Raw genomic sequence first — 22,396 nt, 5'->3', positions numbered from 1 at the left:
TCATGGAGGGTGCTTCAATCCAGTGGGGGGCAGGAAGGGGACAAAGCTTAAAAAAAATCAAAGCCTGGCTGATTTTTATGAACTAATGACTAATAAAAAGAGTTCTGTTTGGCCACGGAATTCATCAGCTAAGCTACAGGCTTCTGTCCACAGTGCCTTCCTCCTGCAAGACAAGAGAATTGTCAGTCAGAGAGCTTCTCCAGGGGCTGCTCCAGAGATGAGGGGCTGAGATTCCATCTCACGGAGGGCTGTGAGTCAACGTTTCTATCACTGCAGTGCAAACTCACCCAGAAATTCATCTTGGTCCTAACCCAAGGCCTTGTTCTAGGCAGGGTTGCTCAGCCCTGGTCCCAGTTGTTGTGGTCAGTCCCACAAGGGCCAGTTGTGCTTCCTGGGGGAGCTGGAGCTGCCCATTTTCCAGGAGAAGGTGTGCTGAGCTCCCTGCTCAGCCTGCTGCCAGCAGAGCCACCAGGTGCTGCCGTGGGAGCTCAGCCCTGACTCCTCTGCACGCTAAACTTTCCGCGCTCACTGCCAACCTCCCGGGCCCTGCACCCAGAGGAACCCGCGCTGCTGAAAGGGTTCGTGTCATCACAAGGTGCTTGTGATTTACCCAGGCTCCATGAGCTCCACATCTCCAGGAGCTGACATTTCTGAGGCAAACAGAGGTGTCCCTACAAACCCACTACAAATCCAAGTGGGTTTTTAAGTGACCACGGTGTTGCTCTTTGTCTGCCTCGGCCATGTACAATATTATTCAGTTATTTTTTTCTTCTTTCCTCTGTTAGCATTGTTTCCTGGCAAGGATTGCATGTAGTTCATGATAAGAGATTCAGAATGACATGAAAATCAGCTGGAAATGGGTAGTCTAGAGATTACTAACAGGCTTCTTCAGTTTGACTCAGATAACTTTTGTTAAAATCTGCTGCTACTGCCTCAAAGTCTGGGATCAATTCTGTTTGCACAAGTCAGAAAAAATCTTTAAACCACACAGCTCAGTAGAAAATGTAAATGTGATTCCTACAATTTATAGTTTGGTTTTTTTTTATAATGCTGATTCAACAAAGGAATTCATTGTGATAGTTTATTTTCTTACAGCTGTATTTTGTGTCCAAATATTTTATAATCATAAAGCTACCCTCTTGATATCAGTCAAAATAGACAATATATATTGATGCCTAAACAAGCTTTGTAGAAGACATTTTTTTAAATCAGGCATGGGACTTTACATTTATTAGAAGGTGTTCACAAAAATAAGGGTAACATCATGCATATTCTTTGCAACTAAACCCAGTTATGGTTACAGTCTGGAAATAAATTCTTTAAATAGACATATGGAGATACAGTAGTACATATACACTCTATTTATGACATTTAGTGTACTGATAACTCCCAGCAATACATCAGAAGTCCACAACCAGCTGATGGAGGGATTGGATAAGGAGGAAGAAACTGCTTCAATTTCTCACATTATTTATGTGGCTCGACAAGAATGTCAGTGTGAATGGCCTCCTGACTCTGGGAGGCAAGAACAAGTCAAGACTATACTTCTGCAGTACAAAACATTTACACACGAAATACACATGCATTGCAATGCATTGGGAATGGGCAAAGCCAGGAGAATCCCATTCCCCAATGCTTTATTAACACAATTCTACAAAGGAGTCTCAAATAGGATTATATACTTCAGTCACAGTAAGGCCACAAAATTACAATGGATAAGGACCTTGGAATCAGACATTCTGTGGGAGCAATGGAACCCTTCCTTCTTTCCAGAGGTTTCCACGTGTTCCTGCGTGGCATCTCCCCCACCAAAGTCCTCCTGCTATTTATTTGTGTTTCTGTAGGTTGAACATATTGCTTGGTACAACAGTGAGCACAGTAGAGAAGGGTGCTGGCACAGGGAGAACAAAACCTATGGGACATTCAGGGCGGTGTCAGACTCTACACGAAGCTGGCTAATCAGAGAACAGACTGGCAAAGGATTTCCTCAGGTTCCGGATGGTCTCAGCTTTGGCCTCGTCCTCGTTCACGGACGACCTGAAGAAGGAGGACTCTGTGAAGCTGAAGGCGTTGGTCAAGGACTGCGACTTGCTGCAAGACACAAACGCAACATTTCTGCATGGTCACGCTGTCCCCCAGCCTCCACCCCCCCAGCACTGGGATCACAAGAGGGGAAATTGTCCCTGAGGCTGGACAAAAATGGGCTTTCACCCATTTTTGTTATGTCCCACACAATTCTGCACCTCTGACTTTGAGAGTAAGGCTCGAGGATAACATTTCTTTCAAGGAACACACTGGTGTTTTCTTTCCTTTCTACAGATCTGAATTGGATGGTGCAAATTAGAGCCTTGAGGAAAATGCGGGCCTGGCTACTAAATCCAAATCACAACCCAACAGGATTGAGAAATAGTTGTGTTTTGGTGAGGCTGCACAGAGAAAAATCAGGTATTTCACGAGTGTTTGAATCCTAAACTGTAATGGGCTCTCCCTCTGTCTAGATATATTGAACATTAGAGTCTTAATAGAGGCTTAAAGGCATTTTATATCTTTGAAAAAACTCCACAAAGCAAATATATTTTTCTTTTCTATAGGCAGTGCCTGGCAATGCTACTCCATTCTTAATGTTAGCATTTAACTCTGGTGTAAGTTCCCATAAGCATGAAAAACATTACAAGGAAAACAAGGAGGAAAATAGCTATAGTCTAAAACTTGAATTCATGACTTGGCTGATAAAATAACATCTAAAAAATAGGCTTGAATTGAAATAGAAGACATTATTGAGTTATCAGCTTTTTACAGAGACATCCATGGGTAAAACGAGCTCCCTGATTTCATTTCTAGCTCCGTACAATGGATTTCAGTTTTGGCTCCAGTAAAACTGAAGCACTTTCCTTATTCATATTGTCTCAGACTCCTCATGGTTTGCAGCTTCTCTTCTTCTAAACTAATAATGTACAGCAAACAGTGCTGCAGGCGTTTTAGGTTTTTCATAAATTATAGTTGTGCTAATGAGAATAGACTGATAAATGTTTGTTTGTACTCACTGAAAGAGGGAGGGTGGGAAGCAGCACTTGACTTGATTAGTAACACAATAAGTAGCCTAATTAAATATTTATTCACAGATTAATAACGTGTACATACAGGTTAGGCAACAGCATGTGGGTGAATACAAAGCATACACATGCAAATAGAGTTAATCCTACAGGCAGGAGATCTGAGCCTTGGTATGGACCTAAAACTGCTTCTGAAAGTTAGAAAGCTTTGCTTATTATGGCTTGCATCTTAAAAACTTTCATTTCTCCTTTGTTATTTTATTTTAAAGAGGGAATCTTCCATTTGGAGAAGAGAAAAAGGAAGCTGGATGTGAACAAAAAGCTTAAAGGAGAAAGCTGGAAGCAGCATGTGGCAGACCCCTCCTGTAACTGTTCTTAGCTGCTTTTCTCCAACGTCAGAAGTTAAGTTTCAAACTATAAACTGATTTCCATCTTGCTTAAAAAAAAATCCACCTCTCTATTCTCTATCATCTGAGATGATGGAGGAATCAATTTGAGATTTATGATCATAAAACAGAATAAAGAAATACATTGTCCCAGGGAGGCAAGGGAAACACTGTCCTCTTCGCACAATATTGTCCTCCAGCATGTCTTTGGCACTGAGCTGGGCTCAGGGAGGACCCAGGGGTGTTTCCCACTGGTGTTAGCTCAGGAGTGGGTGGAACAAGGGGATCTGTGTTCCTGGGAGGAAACAAAGACTCCGTGCAGGTCTTTGTACACCCCAGACTGAGGAGATGTGTCTGAGATTCTCCTGGCAATGGTTGTGTCAGGGCTGCTGTGCTGCAAAACTGCAAAGCTCTGCTGGTGCTTCCCTGAGGTTTCTGTTGGCTGGGTTTGAGCTCTGAGGGGGGATTTTTCCATATTCCTTCCTTACTGGGTGTAGGTAAATCAGTAAGGAACCTTCCAGAATTGGGACAACCACTTTTTTTTTTTTTTTTTTTTTTTTTTTCCAGTTTTGTGCAGCCTTCTCTGGGCAGGGCTTGAGCACTCACTCAGGCAGTGCCACTGCACAACCAAGGGCAGCAGAGAGAACCAATTTGGCAGCCACTGTCCAACATTACCCAGCCTGGACTGTGCCTTTGGAAACAGGATCTGTTGTCTCAGTGACTGCAAGGTTAAAAGTTGAACCAGATAGGACTTCCTCTTGGAGGGCAGACTGACAGCACACCCAGCCCGTGAGTCAGTGGCACCAAAAGGAGGAAACAAAGACTAGAAAGATGATGGGTTTTCAGACCTGGCTGGGGCAGAAATTGCACAACGGGCAGATGAAATTTTGCACGGTGCTCAGGATAGAACTAATGCTAGCAACTTACTTTACTCCATTACCAGAGATTAGGCTTTTTGAGCTATTTAACCTCATTTTAAACTTGGGACTAGAACTAATGCTAGCAGCTTACTTTACTCTGTTACCAGGGTCTAAGCTTTTTGAACTGTTTAACCTCGTTTTAAACTTGGGACTAGAACTAATGCTAGCTTACCTTACTCCATTACCAGACATTAGGTTTTTTTGAGCTATTTAACCTCGTTTTAAACTTGGAACAGCAAGTTCATTTTCCCCCTGGCTGTCAGAGCAACCCCCAATCCCAGTTAGACAAAACCTGTGCCGTGAGAAGAAGAACGGATAAAGCGACTCTTACTTAAGCTGCGGATGCGACTGAGGCTTCTGCTGTGGCGCAGGCTGTGGCTCTGGCTGGGGCTGTGGCTGTGGCTCTGCTTCCTTTGATAACCTGGAGCTGGGAGGACCTTGGGCCTGGGGCCGAGGCTGCTGGGTGGTGGGTCCGGGCGGGCGCTGGGGCTGCGAGGCTGCGGGCTTTGCTGCCTGCCCCGCGGGGAACACGCGCTGGGGCTGCAATGGCTCCTGGCTTTGGGATTGCATTCCTTGGGGTTGCACTGGGCCCCCTAGGTTCAGTACAAGAAAAACTTCATAATGTTATAGTTGCAAAGAGGCCTTATTTAGACTTCATATCCAACACTTTAAAATCATCCTCTCCAATGTGATTAACTCTACTTTCGAGGCAAAAGTCAACTGGCACGTGCTCGCATGGAGGCAATAGCACTGTTCACACTCATGAGGAACTTGCTTGGAGCCCCCCATGAATCAGCCTTAAAACTGCTAAATAGCACCCAATTTATCCCAGGTACTGACTTCAAACCAAATCAACGGAGTTACACCCAGAACTGTTTTGGCCCAAGTCAAGAAGAGGCTGTGAGGTAACTGAACACAGTAGCAATATCTAATTCAGCAAGACATTCACTATTTTCTGTGTAGTTATTGCAGATATTTTCTTCCTCCAAAGTCTTAAAATAATTTCTGTAATATTCCTCTTAGATTCACTCTTACAGCAGTAAAACAATCCCATTTTCTGGCTGGTTGAAAGTATTTTCATAACTTACTTAACCCCTTAGTGAGAGATGTCAAGAACATTACAAGAAACACAAGAAAGTCGCTGCAAATTCTTTACCAGGAAGGCACTTCACTGGCAAACTACTGCGTGAAGTGGGAAACCACAACGTGCAGGAGAGACTCAGGCTGTGCAACCCACAGCTGAAAGATGCTACAGTATCATCCAGGGGTTTTTTTCTGCTTTCTGGCTGAAATAACGCTGTGTCAGACATCAGGACTTGCTGCTTTTATCTCAGCTCCCAGGTCTGACTGGGGTTTTCTGGGCTGCTGGTTGTTGTAACTGAATTTTAACCCTTGCATATGAAAATGCACGGAGGACATCTGACTCTAGAGGAGAAAGGATGGGATGACATTCTGAGTATTTGTTTGTACAATGCTTCGCTCAGGATAAGAGCTGTTGTAAATACCACAAGACACAACTGAGCTAGATCTTCTGAGAATTTTTAGTCTTGCACAGATATTTAGTGCAAATAAAACAGTTAATCTGCTCAAATCTCTAAAAGCAATCCATCATATCTAGATGTACTGCTGCAATACATTATTTTTTGTAGTTTTAAAATTGCTTTTATAGTTAACTTTCCCCTTACTACATGAATTCCAGTGCGTGTGTGTGAGGACAGCACGTGCTGATGCCTCAGTGAGTTTTAACACAATTGTAGCAGTGTGTTGTGGTGTAGAAAGATAAATAGCACGTACTGAATGTTAAGGAATGTGCCTTCATTGTTTATTAATTTGAACCACTTTTGTAGGAAATATTTGAAGGTGATAACATGGTCTTGCAACATCTTAATAAGGAGCCTTTTCTTATTAGTCTCCTTTCACTCAATATTGAAAACCAGAAAGGTTTCTTTCCCCCACTTGTACGTACAGGCTTGAATGCCAGAAACTTTACACTGAAGACAGATATAACTTTCTTTTATTGCACATTAAGCTGTACAAGAGATTTCACATAAAAGATATACTGCTGTCACATTTCCAGCGTTTGCTCACTTTCTTGCAGCTGGGTTGTACAAAAGGCAACAATCATGAAAGAAACTTTTACCAAAAATAACTCAACAGAACTGAACATTAAGCCTACACTGTAAAACATCTGTTCCCTGTTACCCACAATATTGCACCTAAGCATGCTGACATGCAGAGAGACATCTTGGCTTGTTTCTTGGCTGTGGGATGTAGGAATTGTGTGTGCCCCTGCGAATCCTTCCCAGGGAACAGGCTGGAATCCTGTCTGAGACACCCAGGTCTTCCACACACACACGCACACGCACACACACACACACACACAACGCACAAATGTCGTGTGAAAAGCACTTGTGAATACTGGCACTACTCCATGCAAAAAATACCAACTGCTCGCAAGGAAAATCGGTCATCAGATTCAGTTCTCCACCCCAGGGCAGTATGGTTTGTTCTCTTTTAGGGTGTCTGGAGGAAAGGATTTGTGAACCTGATTTCTAGGTGGAATTTCCTTGACATGGAACAAAATAGCCAATGCCATCGTTGGAACGATCACTGACCCAGACAAATGCTGATCGCTAAAGCAAAATATTCATGTAATTTACTGATAGGTAGTAAACAGTAGCACTTACCACAAACATTTAAATAGCTAATAATGCATACCTTAATTCTCATCTCACCAGCCAGCTCGTACAAATAAAAGAAACACTAAGAGTGATGAGACTCACTGATAACTTTTTCCAGTGTTTGTAGGGAAAACAGACGTAGAACATCAGGCTGTTTTCCCTTTAAACATAATTGTTTGCACTAAACTAATGGCCACTACTCATCTTTGTACATATTCAAGATGAAAATTATAGTTTTGTGGCTCGCTTGCAACTCAGCTTTCTGGTATGCCAGCAGCGTGCAGCTTGTGATTCTAGGCTAGATTTCTCACAACAGATTAACTGCCTGCCTGTGGAGCTCTCGTAGCATTGCTTATGTAAAAATCACACAGAATTTACCTACAGAAAATCTAGCAGTTGTCAGGCACCTCAAGTCCTTTTGCATGTTTGGTGTCAAGCAGTTCTTAGAAACCCTATTTGTGTGGATAACGTCGGGACTGGATTTTCTTTACAGCTCTCTGGAAACTTGTAGGTGTAAAATAGGAGACCTGAGTTGGTAAAGAAAACCACTGACATTTTTTGCCTTGCATTTCCTAACCCAGGATCCTCAGCTGCTTAAAGGTACCTTGGTCTGCCATCCCCTCATTTCTCAGTATTTGCAATGAAATAAGCTCTTACAGGAAGTTTAACAGTCCTTGTGGTACTTCTCACCAAATAACCTGGGATTTAAATCTTAGGTAAGTATAAGATTTTTTGAAAGTATTTGCATTAGTTTTCATCAAAAATCTCCATAGATTACTAATTCAGAGTGACAACAAAAGGTACTACTTAATTGAAACAGGATACATTAAATACTCACACTTTCACTGAGATATTGCACATAGGTGGCCCATTTACATAGCTTTGTAGCTAATAATTTAATGCAGAATTACTAAAAATATGAATACCAGTATGTAAAATAGAAGATATTTTAAATATTCCTTGGGAAGAACTGTATTTTATGGAGTCACCAAAATAGCAGACTTCCACTCGCGTATAAGTAAAACTCAAAGGTTAATAAACTTTATAAAATCATAAATAAAAAGCCTCACTAGCAAATCCTAATCTAGACTTTAAAAATATATCTGGATCACCTACCTATTGGTCATGCACACGCACAGAAAAATAAAGGCTATGAGTACAGTGTGCACACACTCACAGAGTAAGCAAAGGGACGGGGGCTTGCACCTCGGGGGGATTGTACTGAACAATATCAAATACTCCAAAAATACTGTCTAACCATCCAGGGTGTACATGGCACTGGGCTCTAGAGAGGCACATTCTTTGTACACTGTTGACAGCAGCCCTGCAATCACAAGTTTACAGAGGAAGGTTGGAAAGCATTACACGCACAGACAGGAACAAGGAAACAACCAGACGGGAGAGTTGACACTGCATAGAAAAAACACAGTCCAGGTCAGCACTGAAACAATGGCAAACTGAACAAAACTGGGATGCTTGCATTCAGATTGTTTGTTTCTCTGATTTCAATTTGTTTTTGTTTTGTTTTTCACGTTTCATTTTTGCTTTAACCCTTGCTTTTGGTCTCAGTTATCTAAGTAGCCTGGACTTGTTTTGGTCCTACTGCAACGCCATTACAGTCGAGAATGTACTGTAAACAACCTTGAGGTGGTGGTCGCTGAGGTGGGATTTTGTTTGGCTCTGGCTCCTTTAGTGATCCACTCTGGAAAATACATTTGAAAACAGAAGAGAGAAAAAAAAATGAAATTAGAGTAGCTCGGCTCCAATTTTCCACTAATTTGTCTTTATTTTCATTAGAAAACTCTTTATTGGTGGGGCTGAACATATACTTTAAATTTATTCCAGATACCATTTTCTAGTTTAGTTGCTGCCTGACATGATATATGAATCCTGGACTGGTCCAAGGCTGAGCTCTTATAAAAACTGTTTTCCCTTTGCAGCATGTGATCAGGATGCAGGGAGTGCCTTCCCAACCTTACCTCCATCTGGGGAAGGACTTTATCCTCAGTTCCCAGCACCAGGAACCATTTTTTTGTATTTCAATGCATCTTGCTCTCTCTCTCTCTCTTTTTTTTTTTAAATTTTTTTTAGGAGAGACTGAATAGGAAATGGATTTCAACAGATACCTTTGTGTAATTTGAGAAATAATAGATTTTTAATTATGTTCACTTGCATCCAGAAGCATTTGCACAGCAGGAGTTTTGTCAGTGATAGTTTCACTTTGATTTGCTGGCTGTAAGTGGGGAGGGAGGTGGGCTGCTCCAGCTTCACTGTTTTGCTAAGCAAAATGAAAGAAGAAAGCAAAAACCACAGACAAATAATAAAAATAATTGAAATGACTTCATGCTTCTCCATCTGACATGTTATTAGAAACACATGTGATACTTCACTTTTCAAAACAGGAGGTTTATTTGGCAGCATCCTTTTCACATGGATACTTGTGAAAGGAAAAGATGGGCCTGAACCAAAACCTTGGAGCTGAACACCCTCTGGGAACAGGAGTATTTGAATCCAAACTTTGTCTTAGGCCCATCTCTAACATTTTGAAATGTGAAAGACATTAAATCATTGTAGATAATAGCTTAGGATTATTTTTTAAAGATCCAGAAATCAAATTGCCATCTGTCAAGAGGAAAAAAATGCAGAATTTATTAAAGAGCAAATGCAAAATCAATTAAACGTGTTTCTTGCAGAGCTTACTGGGTTTTTTTCTGATAGATTTGTATTTGATCACGCTCCTAGTACTTTATTTACAGAATAAATCTTGCTCCTAGTGCTCTGAATTCCTGCCCAGCAATGCTGCTGTTGAATTCTAAATGGCACAACAGCTCTCCAGTGCATGCAGCTGCTGCAAGTTGCTGTGTCTGCTTTAGCTGTACGAATAAAAGGACACGGGGCAGCTCCAAAACTCTCAGTATTCAGCATTAGCAACCTGCAGGAGCCCAAATGAGGAGTAAAAATGATCCTCTCAAACTGTACTCCTTGATTTACCTGACCCAGTTACACAGTGCCTGGTGAGCATCACTGAAGGGGTGAGGATATGTAGGAATTAAGAAACTTTTGTAAGGAAAGATAAAAATGTCAGAGTGCTTTAGTGTGGTTGCAGTCCTCTCTTTTTGTCTCCCTCCTTGCTGTGATGTTCAGAGCCTGGTGCAGGAGCTGCCCTGGGTGCGTTCAGCGCCCGGCGTGTTGGCGGTACCGCTCTGCTAACGCGCTCCCTGCAGCACCTGCACTGGCATCGGGAGCTCCCTGGAGAGCAGGGCAGCCAGCCCAGGGTGGGAAGCTGGAAGCAGCCCTGGAGGAGCAGCTCCTGCCCTGTCCCAGGGCTGGCATGCTCCTGGCGCCCCTCGCTCTGCTGCCAGGGCACTGGGATGTGCACAGAGCTCGGTGAGGGAAGCCACCAGGACTGAGCTCCGAGAACTCCGAGGGTTTCTTTCTGGAGTCCCAAACAGGCCACGTCACTTTGTTAGAAAGCACACAGCAGGTTTAATAATTGTGATTGTCACGATTGGGCTCCCGATGGGCTCCCTACCCTTCCCAAGGGCCACAGCCCAGCCTGGGGCTCTCTGCAGTGGCACAGGGTGGCCAGGGAGGATATGAGTGTTATCCTTTTCCCACTAAAACAAAAGGCTGTGTGGGTAAAACTGCTGTTTGATTTAGAAACACAGGCTGGCACTTGAAATTCACACGCACTGTAATGTTGGACCAGCACTGCAGGGCCTCGGTGTGCCCCTGCCCCGAGGCTGGAGCAAATCTGCCATTGGTTCTGCAATGTCTCAGGCTCCATCACACAACTGCACTGACTTGACACGGCACCAGCAGCCCTTACGCAATCTGCATATCTCTCATCTCCCAAAGAAATGATTTTATCCCAAACAAAGCTTTCGATAAACATTGTAGGAGCTCCCTAGTCCTCCCCTCAGCTCTCCCTCTCCAGTGCATTCTCTGTTGAAGGTGTATTTCCCCCTCCCCAGTCACTGACTGCAGCTGTCCTGATTTTACCACCCACACATCCTTTTTTTTTTTACTTTTTTTTTTTTTCACCAGATATCACCTGGTGCTTCCAGGAACCTCACCCACACTCCAGGCCAATCACATGGGTATATTACTTTGGCTAATTAGCCAACCCACCCAGGCTGACCCAAAAAGTCTAATTAGCATTACATTCCTAATTGAGAAATCTTACTCATGGTTTTTCAATGGTCTGTAGTAATCCAGCCCTTTTCAAGAGCCTTTCTTTCAGACAGTCAGAAACCTTGATACTTGATGTTAAAGGCAGGCTTTGAACCAGCCTTGTTTGCTGCCCTGAGCCAAGACCTTTAATAAAAGCCAGGCTTCTTCTCCAACACCAGTTGCTGGCAGATGAGCTGCACTGTTCTTCTCACCTCTGCAAGGTGATGCCAGAGCAGCTGTGGGAGCTCCTCTCTGAGCAGAGGTGCTGGAGCAGACCTGTCCTGCACATGGATTCACCCCTCTTGCTGATTTTCTGCTTTCCTTTGCTGCCCAGCCTGCACATTCACTCCCCTACCACCTTCTTGTAGCACAAACGTGTTTTCCTCTGCTGCAGCCCTGATCTGCAGCCATGCTGGGTTCAAACACTGCCGGGATCAAGGGTTAAATGCAGGATTTTATCATGGAAAATGGCCCTGCATGGCTCCTCATTTGGATGTTCAGGGCTAAAGAGCAGAATCAGTGGTACAGGAGTGTGCCTGGGATGGTTTGGGGCAGAATCAGTGATACAGGAGTGTGTTTGGGATGGTTTGGGGCAGAATCAGTAGCACAGGAGTGTGTTTGGGATGGTTTGGGGCAGAGTCAGTAGCACAGGAGTGTGTTTGGGATGGTTTGGGGCAGAATCAGTGGTACAGGAGTGTCTTTTGGATGGTTTAAGGCAGAATCAGTAGCACAGGAGTGTCGTTGGGATGGTTTAGGATTACCTGAGTGAGGTGTGGTGGCTGATGGCAGAAGGAGCCCCTTTGGTTTTCATTTTGTGGAACAAAATTTTCACATCCCACCCAAATTCCCAAGGAGAAGGGTTTGCTGGTGCTGACAGGAACATTCTGGAGGGCTGCCTAAAGGGGCTCTTCTGCTCGCAGGGGTTTGCTGTTTATATAAATGCCCCCCAAAATACAGCTTTGCTTGAGGAAGCCTCCAAGCCACATGAATGCTGCAAATCCACTGCAGGGATTTCTCAGCTCTGGGTAGACCAAGTGAGGATTTGGCTGCATAATGACCTTTAGGAATATTGGCTAATTACAGCCAGAGCACAAATCTCACCACTTATCTAGAATGTAAATGTCTCTAGATGTCCCTGTGGCACTTCCTTCCTTTCCACACTTACCTGAAACTGTCTCCTTCGAGTTTTAGGGGTAGAAGTGGCAGAAAAAGCTGTTTATTCTTCAAAACAGTTGCATTAGGATTTGATCAGGACATTGCTTCTTTTTCTACCTTTATATAAATGCAGATTGGATTCACAGACACTTGAATTTTGAACAGTCTGAAGAATGTTGAAATGGGTGGGAGCAAAAGCAGCAACTTGGCAGGGAAATAGCCCTTGGGCAAAAGAGATGCTAAACAGAGTCCCAGCAAAAATTGATTTTGATTTGGCTGAGGTTGAAGACTTTGTGAACTGTAGTTGGAGCACGTAGAGTTGTTTTTGGGTCTCGTTTGGTTTTCTTTGTAATGCAAGGACAGGAGCTTTTCATAGGTATTTCAATATTTGAGGGGAAAGCCATGTTTTTCAGGTCAAGAAGGAGAGGGATCAATTGAGAGTTGCCAAAATATGAGCTGAGTTAGAGTTCATGAAGGAACAGGAATAAATAGTAAAACACTTAAGTAACAGGAGAACTAAGAAAAAATGTGATTGCTGAGGAGAGAGGTCATTGAGAGAGCTTAAGTGGAGAGTAAATAGTAAATGAGTGTTTGAAGTGTTATAGATTATAATAAACACAGGAGGAAGGGCAAGATGGCAGGTGGAGTAAAAGCTAAAAATGAGATGCAGGTAAAAATGAAACATTCCTCATCTCAGAAATGAAAAGCAGCTGACTCATGAAACACAGAATTCCATACCAGGTCTCTAAAAACTGGGAATGGCCAAGTGACACTGGAGAAGGTAAAGCACTAATACTGCACTGAGGGAAAGGAAGTGGCTGCTGAGGAAAGAAGCACTTATTGGACAAAAAATACTGGGAAGGGCATTAGTGGGATGCAGAACTCGAGTAGATTATTAATTAACTAAATTTGCACAAAAAAAGTAGGTGTGTGCTACTAAAACCTGCAGATGATGCAGGCAGGAAGACTGTGGGGCCAAAATATCCTAAAGAAAAAATGAAATTGATCCGTGGAGTGAAAAAAAAAAATCCTAATTTAAATAATAATATAATTATTAATATCAGTTTATTATTATAAAATATAAAATATAATTTCAATTATAATTTCTTCTATAATAAGAAATAAATCTGTCACAAAAGCAGAGCTCACTCACTAACTGGAATCTAATGGGAACAATTTGTGCAGTGAAAACCCCAGAATCTCCTCACAACTCAGTGCAGCCTTTGGAAGAACATATCAGCTTAGTTTAGTAAAATAAAGGGGTTTTATGAACAGAAACTGGAGGCAGTTTCAAGCCAAAGGCCAAAGCAAACCAAGACAAAATGAGTATAAACTGAATAAAACTAGGCTGCACATGCTGTGTAATTTAGCAAAGCAGTGAAATGCTGCAGTGGAGCATCCAAAAACACAGAACTTCTCAGTGACCTGTTGCTTCCTGCTTTGTCCCTTCAGCGTGCACTGAGTGGGGCTGGGGCTTTCCCTGGCTCAGCCCTTCCCCTGGTGCAGTGACTCTGGCCCAGGTGATGTGTCTGCCCCACTGCGTGGCACTGGGCAGGACTAGAAATGCTGGGTTATGCTTTCTTCTGAGCCAGAGATGGGGGAACTGAGAGGTGTTTTAAAAACTTTTATTCCATTTTCAGTTTTATGAGAAGGGTGATACAATAAAGATGTGATAATTCACACTATCATAATTAGAAGCTGCCTGTTTCTTAATTACAAAACACTGTAAGTGTTTCTTGGTTTATTAACTTTTTGCTACACTATGCTGTAGATACTTTAAAGCTAATAATATAAAATTATTCCTTGTAGGTCTCACTACAATGCATCTTTCATAGTTCTATTTCTCTAAAGTATCTAGTCTTATTTACAAAACCACCCTTTAAAACTTTTTTCTAACTCTATTTCTCTTTCAACAATATCTGTCCTGTTCTACAGCATTTCTAAGTCAGCATTTCTTATCTCAAAGTTTACACACAGATACATACTGTGTGAGCCTTCTGTCAAGCCCTGAAAACTCTCTACAAATCCATTTCCCACAATAAAGATTTTGCTGTTTGCTGGTTTTTACATTCCCTGTGGACTGAGAGAAACAGCTCCGATGGAGAGATGAGATTTAAAGAATCCACCCTGCTGTTGCCTGTGCAAGGGGGGCAGCAAGAGGAGAGTTCTCTCCTGCTTTTCACTCAATTTTGGAGTGCCACTGTCCAGCCTTGCCCTTCTGCACTGAGGGAATCTGTGTGGAAAACACACTCAGCAAAAGTGGGGCCAGCCTGGGGTTGCTTCATGTTGAAGTTGTGATAAAGAATTCAAAAACTTTGAGCAGCTTTTGTTCTTATCCAACCGACTTTCCAAAGAACCTCTGCAAAACCTGTCAGGGTCTTCCCTGAATGGGTCGGAAATGACTGCTCAGAGAAGAAAACAAGCTAAACAGTGAGATTTTTACTTGGAATAGCATTTTAAAAATGCACTGAAAAGGGCTTTTTTTTTTTTTTTAAACAATAAAGAGATAGATAGATAGCTAATAACTAGATAACTAATTACTTCCCAGACAATAGCTTCCCTCTTGAATATTTTTACAGGTCTTAAAAATTGTAAAGTCATAGAATGTTTTGGGTTGGAAGGGACTTCAAAGATTTTTTTTTTTCCCAAAATAATAATTTTTTCTCCACCTGGGCAGGGATGCTTCCAGCAGAGCAGGTGGCTCAGGGCAGGTGAGCACCCAGCAGGAGCTCCGTGCTGTTCCCATGGATGCTCCAGCGTTTTCCCTGAGATACTGGAACAGCTCAATTCCCCCTGTCCCTTCCAGCTCTATTTTCTGTTATTCTGCTGCACAAAAAATAACCCCATCTCTCAGTTTGATGAGGTTTCTAGAGAAACTTCTCGAGCAAAATGCATTTCTGAGGTACCATCAGCTATGGAAGCTTTCTGCTTCCGTCCACGGCCAGGCAATAATTGCAAAGGACAAGGACGCTTTTTGAATTTCTTCTTCAGCTCTTTTACTTCTTAAAGAAATCCGATTTCCACTTGTGCTTTTGGAGCAGGGAACACTGAAACCACACAGTGGCACAGCAGCTTTCAGGCAGCTCTTTCCAGGAGAAGACTGCTCCCCACAGCCAGGGAGGGAATTTGGGATAGCAGCGAGCTCCCCCGTGTGCTGACACCGGGTGTGAAGGGAGCTTGGAGCAGGGGAAGAGCTCCAAGACATGGAAAAGCAGGGAAAAGGGTCCAGGAGATCCAGGAGAACATCCTGTGACTGGCAAGGTGAATCTCCTCTCAGCTTTCCCGGAGGACAGAGGAACCTCCCCATGCACAGTGGGTCAGGTGGGGCTGGACAGTGCCAAAATCCTGTGCTGAGGGCTGGAGTCGTAGGGAAGTTTTGACCCCTGAGCCCGGGGCTTTTGGGTGATGCTCTGCTGTGTCTGCTCCTCCAGTTTTAACACAAAGAAGGTTACTTTTATGACTATTTTGAAATATGGGATGGCAAGAGATCCTTGCATGAACAGGAGGAGCTTAAAGGCTGCAGAAGTTCACCTTGCAGAGATCCATCGGTGCTGGCTCCACTCAGAGCTGAAGTTTATCCTTGGAAATCAGAGAGTTTGGAAAAAAAGATGCTGGAGCAGCCTCAAGCCCAGTCTGAGAACCCCCATTTTGTGTTTCTAGGGTCACAGTGGAGTGGGATGGGGCACAGAAAAGAGGCACTGGGAGAAACACCTGAGCTGTCACCAGATAAAAGTGAATTTCAGGGCTCTGATGAGAACCAAACCCAACACCCATCCACAGCTCCTCTTCTTGCTCCTCATGGTGGTGCTGCTGCTCTCAAACACCCACAGGAGCTTTGGGGGCTGCTCTGAGCTCTGAAAAGTCTCTGTTAGAAGCTTAAAGACCCTGGAGGGGGATTTTGAAGCAGCTGAACACAAGTTTGCTCTGCTGGCAGCTCCACAAGTCCATCCCCACCATGCAGAGCTGGAAGTGTGTCTGTGTGTGAGGGCTGCTTACTTTTATTTTTTTTCCTATGGACAAATCAAGAAAAGTTGAAAATGAGCTGCTCTGGCTTTGGATTCTTCCATAATTTCTCTTGGTGCTTCTCCTTGTTTAAAGATTTTGACACACACGGTCCTTATTGAAAATAAACCATGGCAGGGATTTCTGGGGAGAGGGGCAGAATTCCTGCAAGTTAAACATGGAGAAAAGCCAACCCCCTCTGCTTAACTGGGCATGATTTAAAGGTCAGAGAAATCAAACAGAAAAGTCAAGTGGAGACAGGGAATAATAACAAAAAAAAAGTAGAGAGGAAACACCCACCACATTGGGGAAAGGAAGGGAGACCAAGGAAAAGCCTCCAAAAAAAGGAACTTCTGTTAGGTTCAGCTTAAATAAACAATCAGAGAGTAAAAATAGATGGAAAATAATATGAAATAATAATAGCAACCCTAACAAAGGATGCTATATATGACAGTAATTACAGCACTAGGACAGAACACAGAGGTCCAGCCTGGGCCGCCCTGTTTGTGTCTGTGGCAGCTTTTCCCTGCTCTTGGCCATGGGGTCACTGCTGCCCTTGCTCTCTTTTGGAAAAGGATGGGCTTTGCTCTAGAATGGAATGAGGAGAATCCCTGCAGTTTCCAAAATAACACCTCTGGGACCAAAAAGCTGCTTCTCACAGAAGCCTACCAAGAACAGACAGGCCCCTCCATCGTGGTGGGCTCAGGATTACTTTAAACCCCAAATATTTTCTTTCTTCTTGAGGGGAGGGATCATGGAGTGCCAGAATTCCCAATACCACTGGCAGATTGTGAGATGATCAGGAAATCATCTGGCAGGAGGCAAGAAAAAGTTAGGAAAAGAATCATTTGTTGTGTGAATGAAGACAAAAAGAGAATATTCATGTTGTTATGTTTAAGAGAAATGTGGGAAAGTATCTGTTAAGTATAATAATTGTTTTGGTTTTCAGTTTCACCAGTGCTTTGTGGCTTTCTGAGTTAAAAAAATCAGCACTAAGGCTGAAGCACTGGACCCTACAGACAATTGAAATCATCCAAATCCTCCTGGGCCTGAAGCCTGACCCTGCCAGGGGTTTTTTCCTTTGTGATTCTCTTCTAACCAGTACTTTATGAGCAAATTTTTGTCTTACCAAGCTTTTGTTGGCTTTTCTGCAGAAATCATTTCTTTTTCCAGGTACACTGCTGGTGATAGGCATTCAATACAGAGTACTCAGAAATTTAAAAAAAAAGAAAAAAATCTGGGTGCACCCAGAAAACTTTATTCCATTTGGGCAAATTTCTGTTGATGTCAGTGGAAATTTTGACCTAATAACCCTAAACCTCTAATATATGACCTTTAGTGTATTTTTCTGTAATCTTAAGGCCATCAGATCCCTTCAGAAGGGCACCATTGGTTATTTCTTGTCACATTGAACCAAGCTGAGCAGGATACCCATTATCAGTGTTCTGATTAAATCACCCTCCTTTTACGGGTACATTCACAGGTAAAATCCCAGAGTTTGTACAGATTTATCCCCAGTTATTCACCTGAGACTCAGAACCAGCTCTGAGCAGCTCCCTTGGCTCTCACTCCATCTGCTGGTGCAGGGGCTCAGGAAGGATTTTAAACCAATTATTTCCACTTTCACCGTCAGTAAAATTCCAGCTCAGTTATTTATGTGTTGTGCCCTTAGCAATATGAAAGGTTTTATGGTTTATTTTCCAGCATGAACTTCGTGGTTTTGATACATTGCAATACCTGCATGTGGAGTTCAAACGCTTAAAAGAAATCAAACTTTGTTAATGAAACAGGGACTGTTTTAGATACATGAACATCCCTCATGCAGCAGTTCCAGCGGAGCCCTGCCTCTCTTGTGGCCTCTGTTCCTCACGTGCAGAACCTGCCCCGAGCTGGGGTTGTGTTCAAAGGTGGACAAAATAACCTCAGTGCAGGAAAAAAAAAACCCTCCATCATTTTATACTTGTGATAAAAAAATTTTACTGGGTGAACTGTGCCCCAAATGTTGCCTTTTATAAGATTGTGGTGAGCTCAGGCCCCTACTTGTTTATTTTCTGCTGCTTTTCTTAATTCCCTGTGTTTATATTGGGATCTAAAAGAGTAACAGCTGTTCTTTTATTTTCACTAGCATAAAAAACAAGAGTTTAAAAACCCCTTTTGATCAAAATAAGCACACACAGATAAACATTGTGTGTGTGTTTATATACACACATGCACACATATATATATATACAGTTATATATGTGCACATTAAGCTGGCTTATATTAGAATTAAAATAATTTAAAAAAAGAAAGAAATGCAATACAGTAACATGATGAAAAAAATTCGAGTATGGAGCATTTCTGATTTGTGAAATGTATAGAAAAATAGATTTTTAATGTGATACAGCTAATGGAATAGGACGTAATGCATTGTAATAATAAATAATGGTTTTATTCTATTTATTCCCCAAGTCGTTTATTGCAGAAGAGAAGCCACAAGGTGTCGCTGGGATGCAAATAACCAAAACACTGCAGTAAAGGGGCACCACCTCCAGCAAAAGCGACAGTTTTCAGAATGGCTTTTGACTGAAATAACCTTTGGAAAGTGCTGCTTTTCAGCTTCTGTCATTTCTGTGCCCCAGCAATATTTTTCCTTGCTCTTTGTGAGTTTTGATGCCAACGGTTTAGATTCTCTACCAATGTATTTAGGAAGGCATCCACAAGAACCCTGCTTCTAATAAGAAATGTAATTTATCTTACCAAGGACTATGATTTAAAAGGAGTTTTATGGACAGTGGGCTACTGCTGAATTCTCCATGTCCAAATAACTCCGTGAGGGGATCCTTCCCAATAAATGTGGTCCCTTCAGCTAAGATCAAGCCAAGTAACTGCATTTTCTGCTCATCATAACAACTTCAGTAATTGGGAGCAATTTGCTGCTCATCATAAGTACTTTCCTTTGAAAAATTCCACTAAATCCAAGAGATGGAAGTGAAAGAACTGTGGCTAATCCTATGGAAATCCAGGAACAGGGAGTTTGCTGATGGATTAATTTCCTCTCTGGAATTCACACTTTTTGTTATTTACACTCTGTCCATGTGTGGTTCAATTTTCTCTCTGCATATGGAACAATAAAACTGGATTAACTACAGCATGGAAAGGGTCAGGGAATGGAGGATACACTGAGATTACAATGGGTTTATTAGCACTGGGCCACTCCTTTCTTTGACACCACGCAGAACCAGGATGAAGCTGGGAATGCTCTGCTCTCTGTGATGTCATCAGGTCGTGGATCTTGTGCCCCTGCAGCACAAATTCCTTCCTTCTTTCCCTCCATTAAGGAAATAAATCCCTTATTCTTTTGTGGGTAATGCAACAGCACTGAATGAACATTTCCCTAACAGGATTTCCCTCAGCTTCAGCTGCTCACATGCCCAAAAACATTTGCATTTTATGGTGATTCTCATGGACAGTGTAATTTTCTCTGCAGAATTTCCTCCAGCACAACTCACCTCAGGACATGACAGGCAGCTCTGAGTGGGTGTTTGACCATTTTTATTGTTTTATACACAAATGCAATGGTCAAGGAACGAGCCAGCTCCTGCAAATCCGGAGCAGAGTCACTGGGTAGTTTAACCTATTTTCTTGATTTTTAGGGAAAATTTGAAAGAGGCTTCTCTAAAGATCTGTCAAAAGTAGTCAAAGAGGTTAGAAAATATGGACAGTCCTCAATTTTGTTGCCTGCATGTAGAGCAGGCTTGTTTATGGAAAACTTTTAAAATCATATTCCTAGATAAGTTCCATTTTTAGCATGGTGTGGGGTAAAACAAACGATCATGATTTAAATAATAGAAACAGCTTCATTTTTGATGGATTTTTTTTACCATAACAGGTAGAATTTCTGGGAGTCCAAATCTCCTCCTGCCTAACTTCTCTGCCCTCTGTGCAACCAGCAGAACTTGCTACAGAGTCTGGGCAAGAGTTTGCAGATAAATAAACAAATAACATAGAAAACCTACATTGAAGAAAGCTCCCCATTCATGGGGATATTCAGATAACCCTGCCCCTGTGAGGTTTCCCTCTGGAATTTGCTCCCTCTGGCACTGTGACAGGGAGAGCTTTGCCAGCCTTCAGAGCACTGCAGGGCCAAGCATCCCCAGCAGGACTTGGCTGCCCAGTGCCAAACAAAGGCTGATTTTCCCAATCATTGATTTGTTTCCTGATGGATGCTTAATTGGACTGGGGCTGACCACTGTGGGCATTTATAAATTGAGGCATGTTTTCATGTACAATTCACCCAGTCTGGACTAAAATAGAAACACTTCTGAAACCCCCAGAAAATAAAGAAATTCAGAACCTGGCACACCTGGAGCTGCATTATTGAGCATAGGCTGCTGATTTAAAAGCAGAAGCAGCAAAAATCAGCAATTACTCTTTGATATCTCCAGTACTTTGGTTTCTACACGTGCACAGAGTAGATTTGGGATAAATCAGTGGCTTTGCATTTTGTGTCACCTGTAGAAATGGGCACTGCCCCCCTGCCCTGCAGATGTTTCTCAAGAATGGGAAATAATTTCTTACGTTAGGAAAGACTGTTCAAAAGTGAAAGGGGCAGCTTTGTTTTAACAAGCTGATTTTACTCTTAGCAAAACCCAGCTAAAAATTGACTGTGCACGAGGAGTTATCTGCTTTAAGTTCTACGAATGTGTCTATGGTTTTCCTCTAAAACTGGGAAGATTAATGGGTATTTGCAAATGGAATCTTCAGCAGAAAATCAGGTCCCCTTTTCCTACCCTAAACTGGTAGAACAAGGCCAAATTTAAGAGTCTGATTAACTTAGATGAAAACTAACAGATATTGCAAATATTCTGAAGGAATATCTCTGGTTTTCACAGCATTTTTTTGCCCAAGTGCAATCCATGAAATGAGGATAGGCTACGGAGAAGAAGATTTATGTGGAATAACATCTTGTTGCCATCAGTAAGGGCTGAATCCTTCAGGAATGACCTTAGGTAAAAAGATCCAACCCGAATTCCACCATCCCAGAATATTGTCTCTGCATTCATCCAGAACTCTGGTTTAAGAGCAAAAACCCCTTTCCATGGACATGCTGAGTGACCGCAATGACTGAGGAATTTGGGAACCTTCTAAAAGTGCTCCTTGGATCCTGCTTTCATTCTGGACTCAGGTGGGCAGGTTTTCTTTGAGAATGATTGGGAATTTTGTTTACATCCAACCAACAGCCAGCTCCTATGGATGACAGCAGTAAGAGTGAACCCTCCCCCTCCCCTGGCTGCTCGGAAATCCAGGTCAGCCTACCCAAGACCTGACATTTTTTCCCCCAAAATGTGAAATATCAAATATGATTCTATTCATGTGACAGGCATGTCTGTTACTGGTTTAAATTTTGATTTGTGTGAACTTGTATTGACTGGATAACTCTAAATTTGCCTCTTTGCTTCATTTTAATATCTGGATAATCTGTTACTCCTAAAATGACCTATTTTGACAAAAGGTGATTTATTTTTTCCCCTTCTTCTTTCTCTCTCAGTGCCCTTTACAATGGATTTGAGTCATGTTGGATGGAAACTTCTCCATTGTATGTGGTTCTGTGGCTGAAACAATTTTGTGCTTAGTTTCAAGTGGCTGCAACATAAATAGAAGCCACACCACTTATTTTTTCATGTGGGATGGGGTATTTTTATATCTTAAAGCATGATGAGGTATTTGAAGAACAAATTAGTCACTCTGCCTCAAGAACTGGTCTGTCTGAGGTAGGCCACAAAATTGTTCTCAAATTGTTTACCTGGTGTGGAGCCTGCTGGGAGCAAAAATAGATCCTTGATTTAGGCTTGGTATTTAGCTATTTAGGCTTGGTAATTCCTGGCTTACAGTTTGGCTGGTTCTGGTGTTCAGCTGATGCCCGTGGAGTGAGGAGGTCCAGTGCAGCACCAGAACCCTTCACAGGTCATGGGCAGGGTGGGTTTGATTCTATTTCACCCACAGCTTCTCTGCACAAACTCTTCTAGTTCCTCACCACCCTCATT

General features: G+C 42.5%; 1 protein-coding gene across 1 annotated transcript in view; it reads right to left on the bottom strand.

Moving 5' to 3' along the window:
- Positions 1 to 1,010: 1,010 nt before the first annotated feature.
- SYN2 (synapsin II) overlaps positions 1,011 to 22,396 on the bottom strand; it is a 165,838-nt gene continuing 144,452 nt past the window's right edge. Inside the window, exons 11-13 of the mRNA XM_038148869.1 lie at positions 8,682 to 8,742; positions 4,691 to 4,952; positions 1,011 to 2,091 (exon numbers count right to left, since the gene is read on the bottom strand). Coding sequence (XP_038004797.1) covers positions 1,956 to 2,091; positions 4,691 to 4,952; positions 8,682 to 8,742 — 459 coding nt within the window. The 3' untranslated portion in view covers positions 1,011 to 1,955. The remainder of the gene's footprint in view (positions 2,092 to 4,690; positions 4,953 to 8,681; positions 8,743 to 22,396) is intronic.

The sequence above is a fragment of the Motacilla alba genome, chromosome 12 (genome assembly GCF_015832195.1).
Source record: "Motacilla alba alba isolate MOTALB_02 chromosome 12, Motacilla_alba_V1.0_pri, whole genome shotgun sequence".
Lineage (NCBI taxonomy): Eukaryota > Metazoa > Chordata > Aves > Passeriformes > Motacillidae > Motacilla > Motacilla alba.
This window is presented reverse-complemented; position numbering and strand designations above follow the sequence as displayed.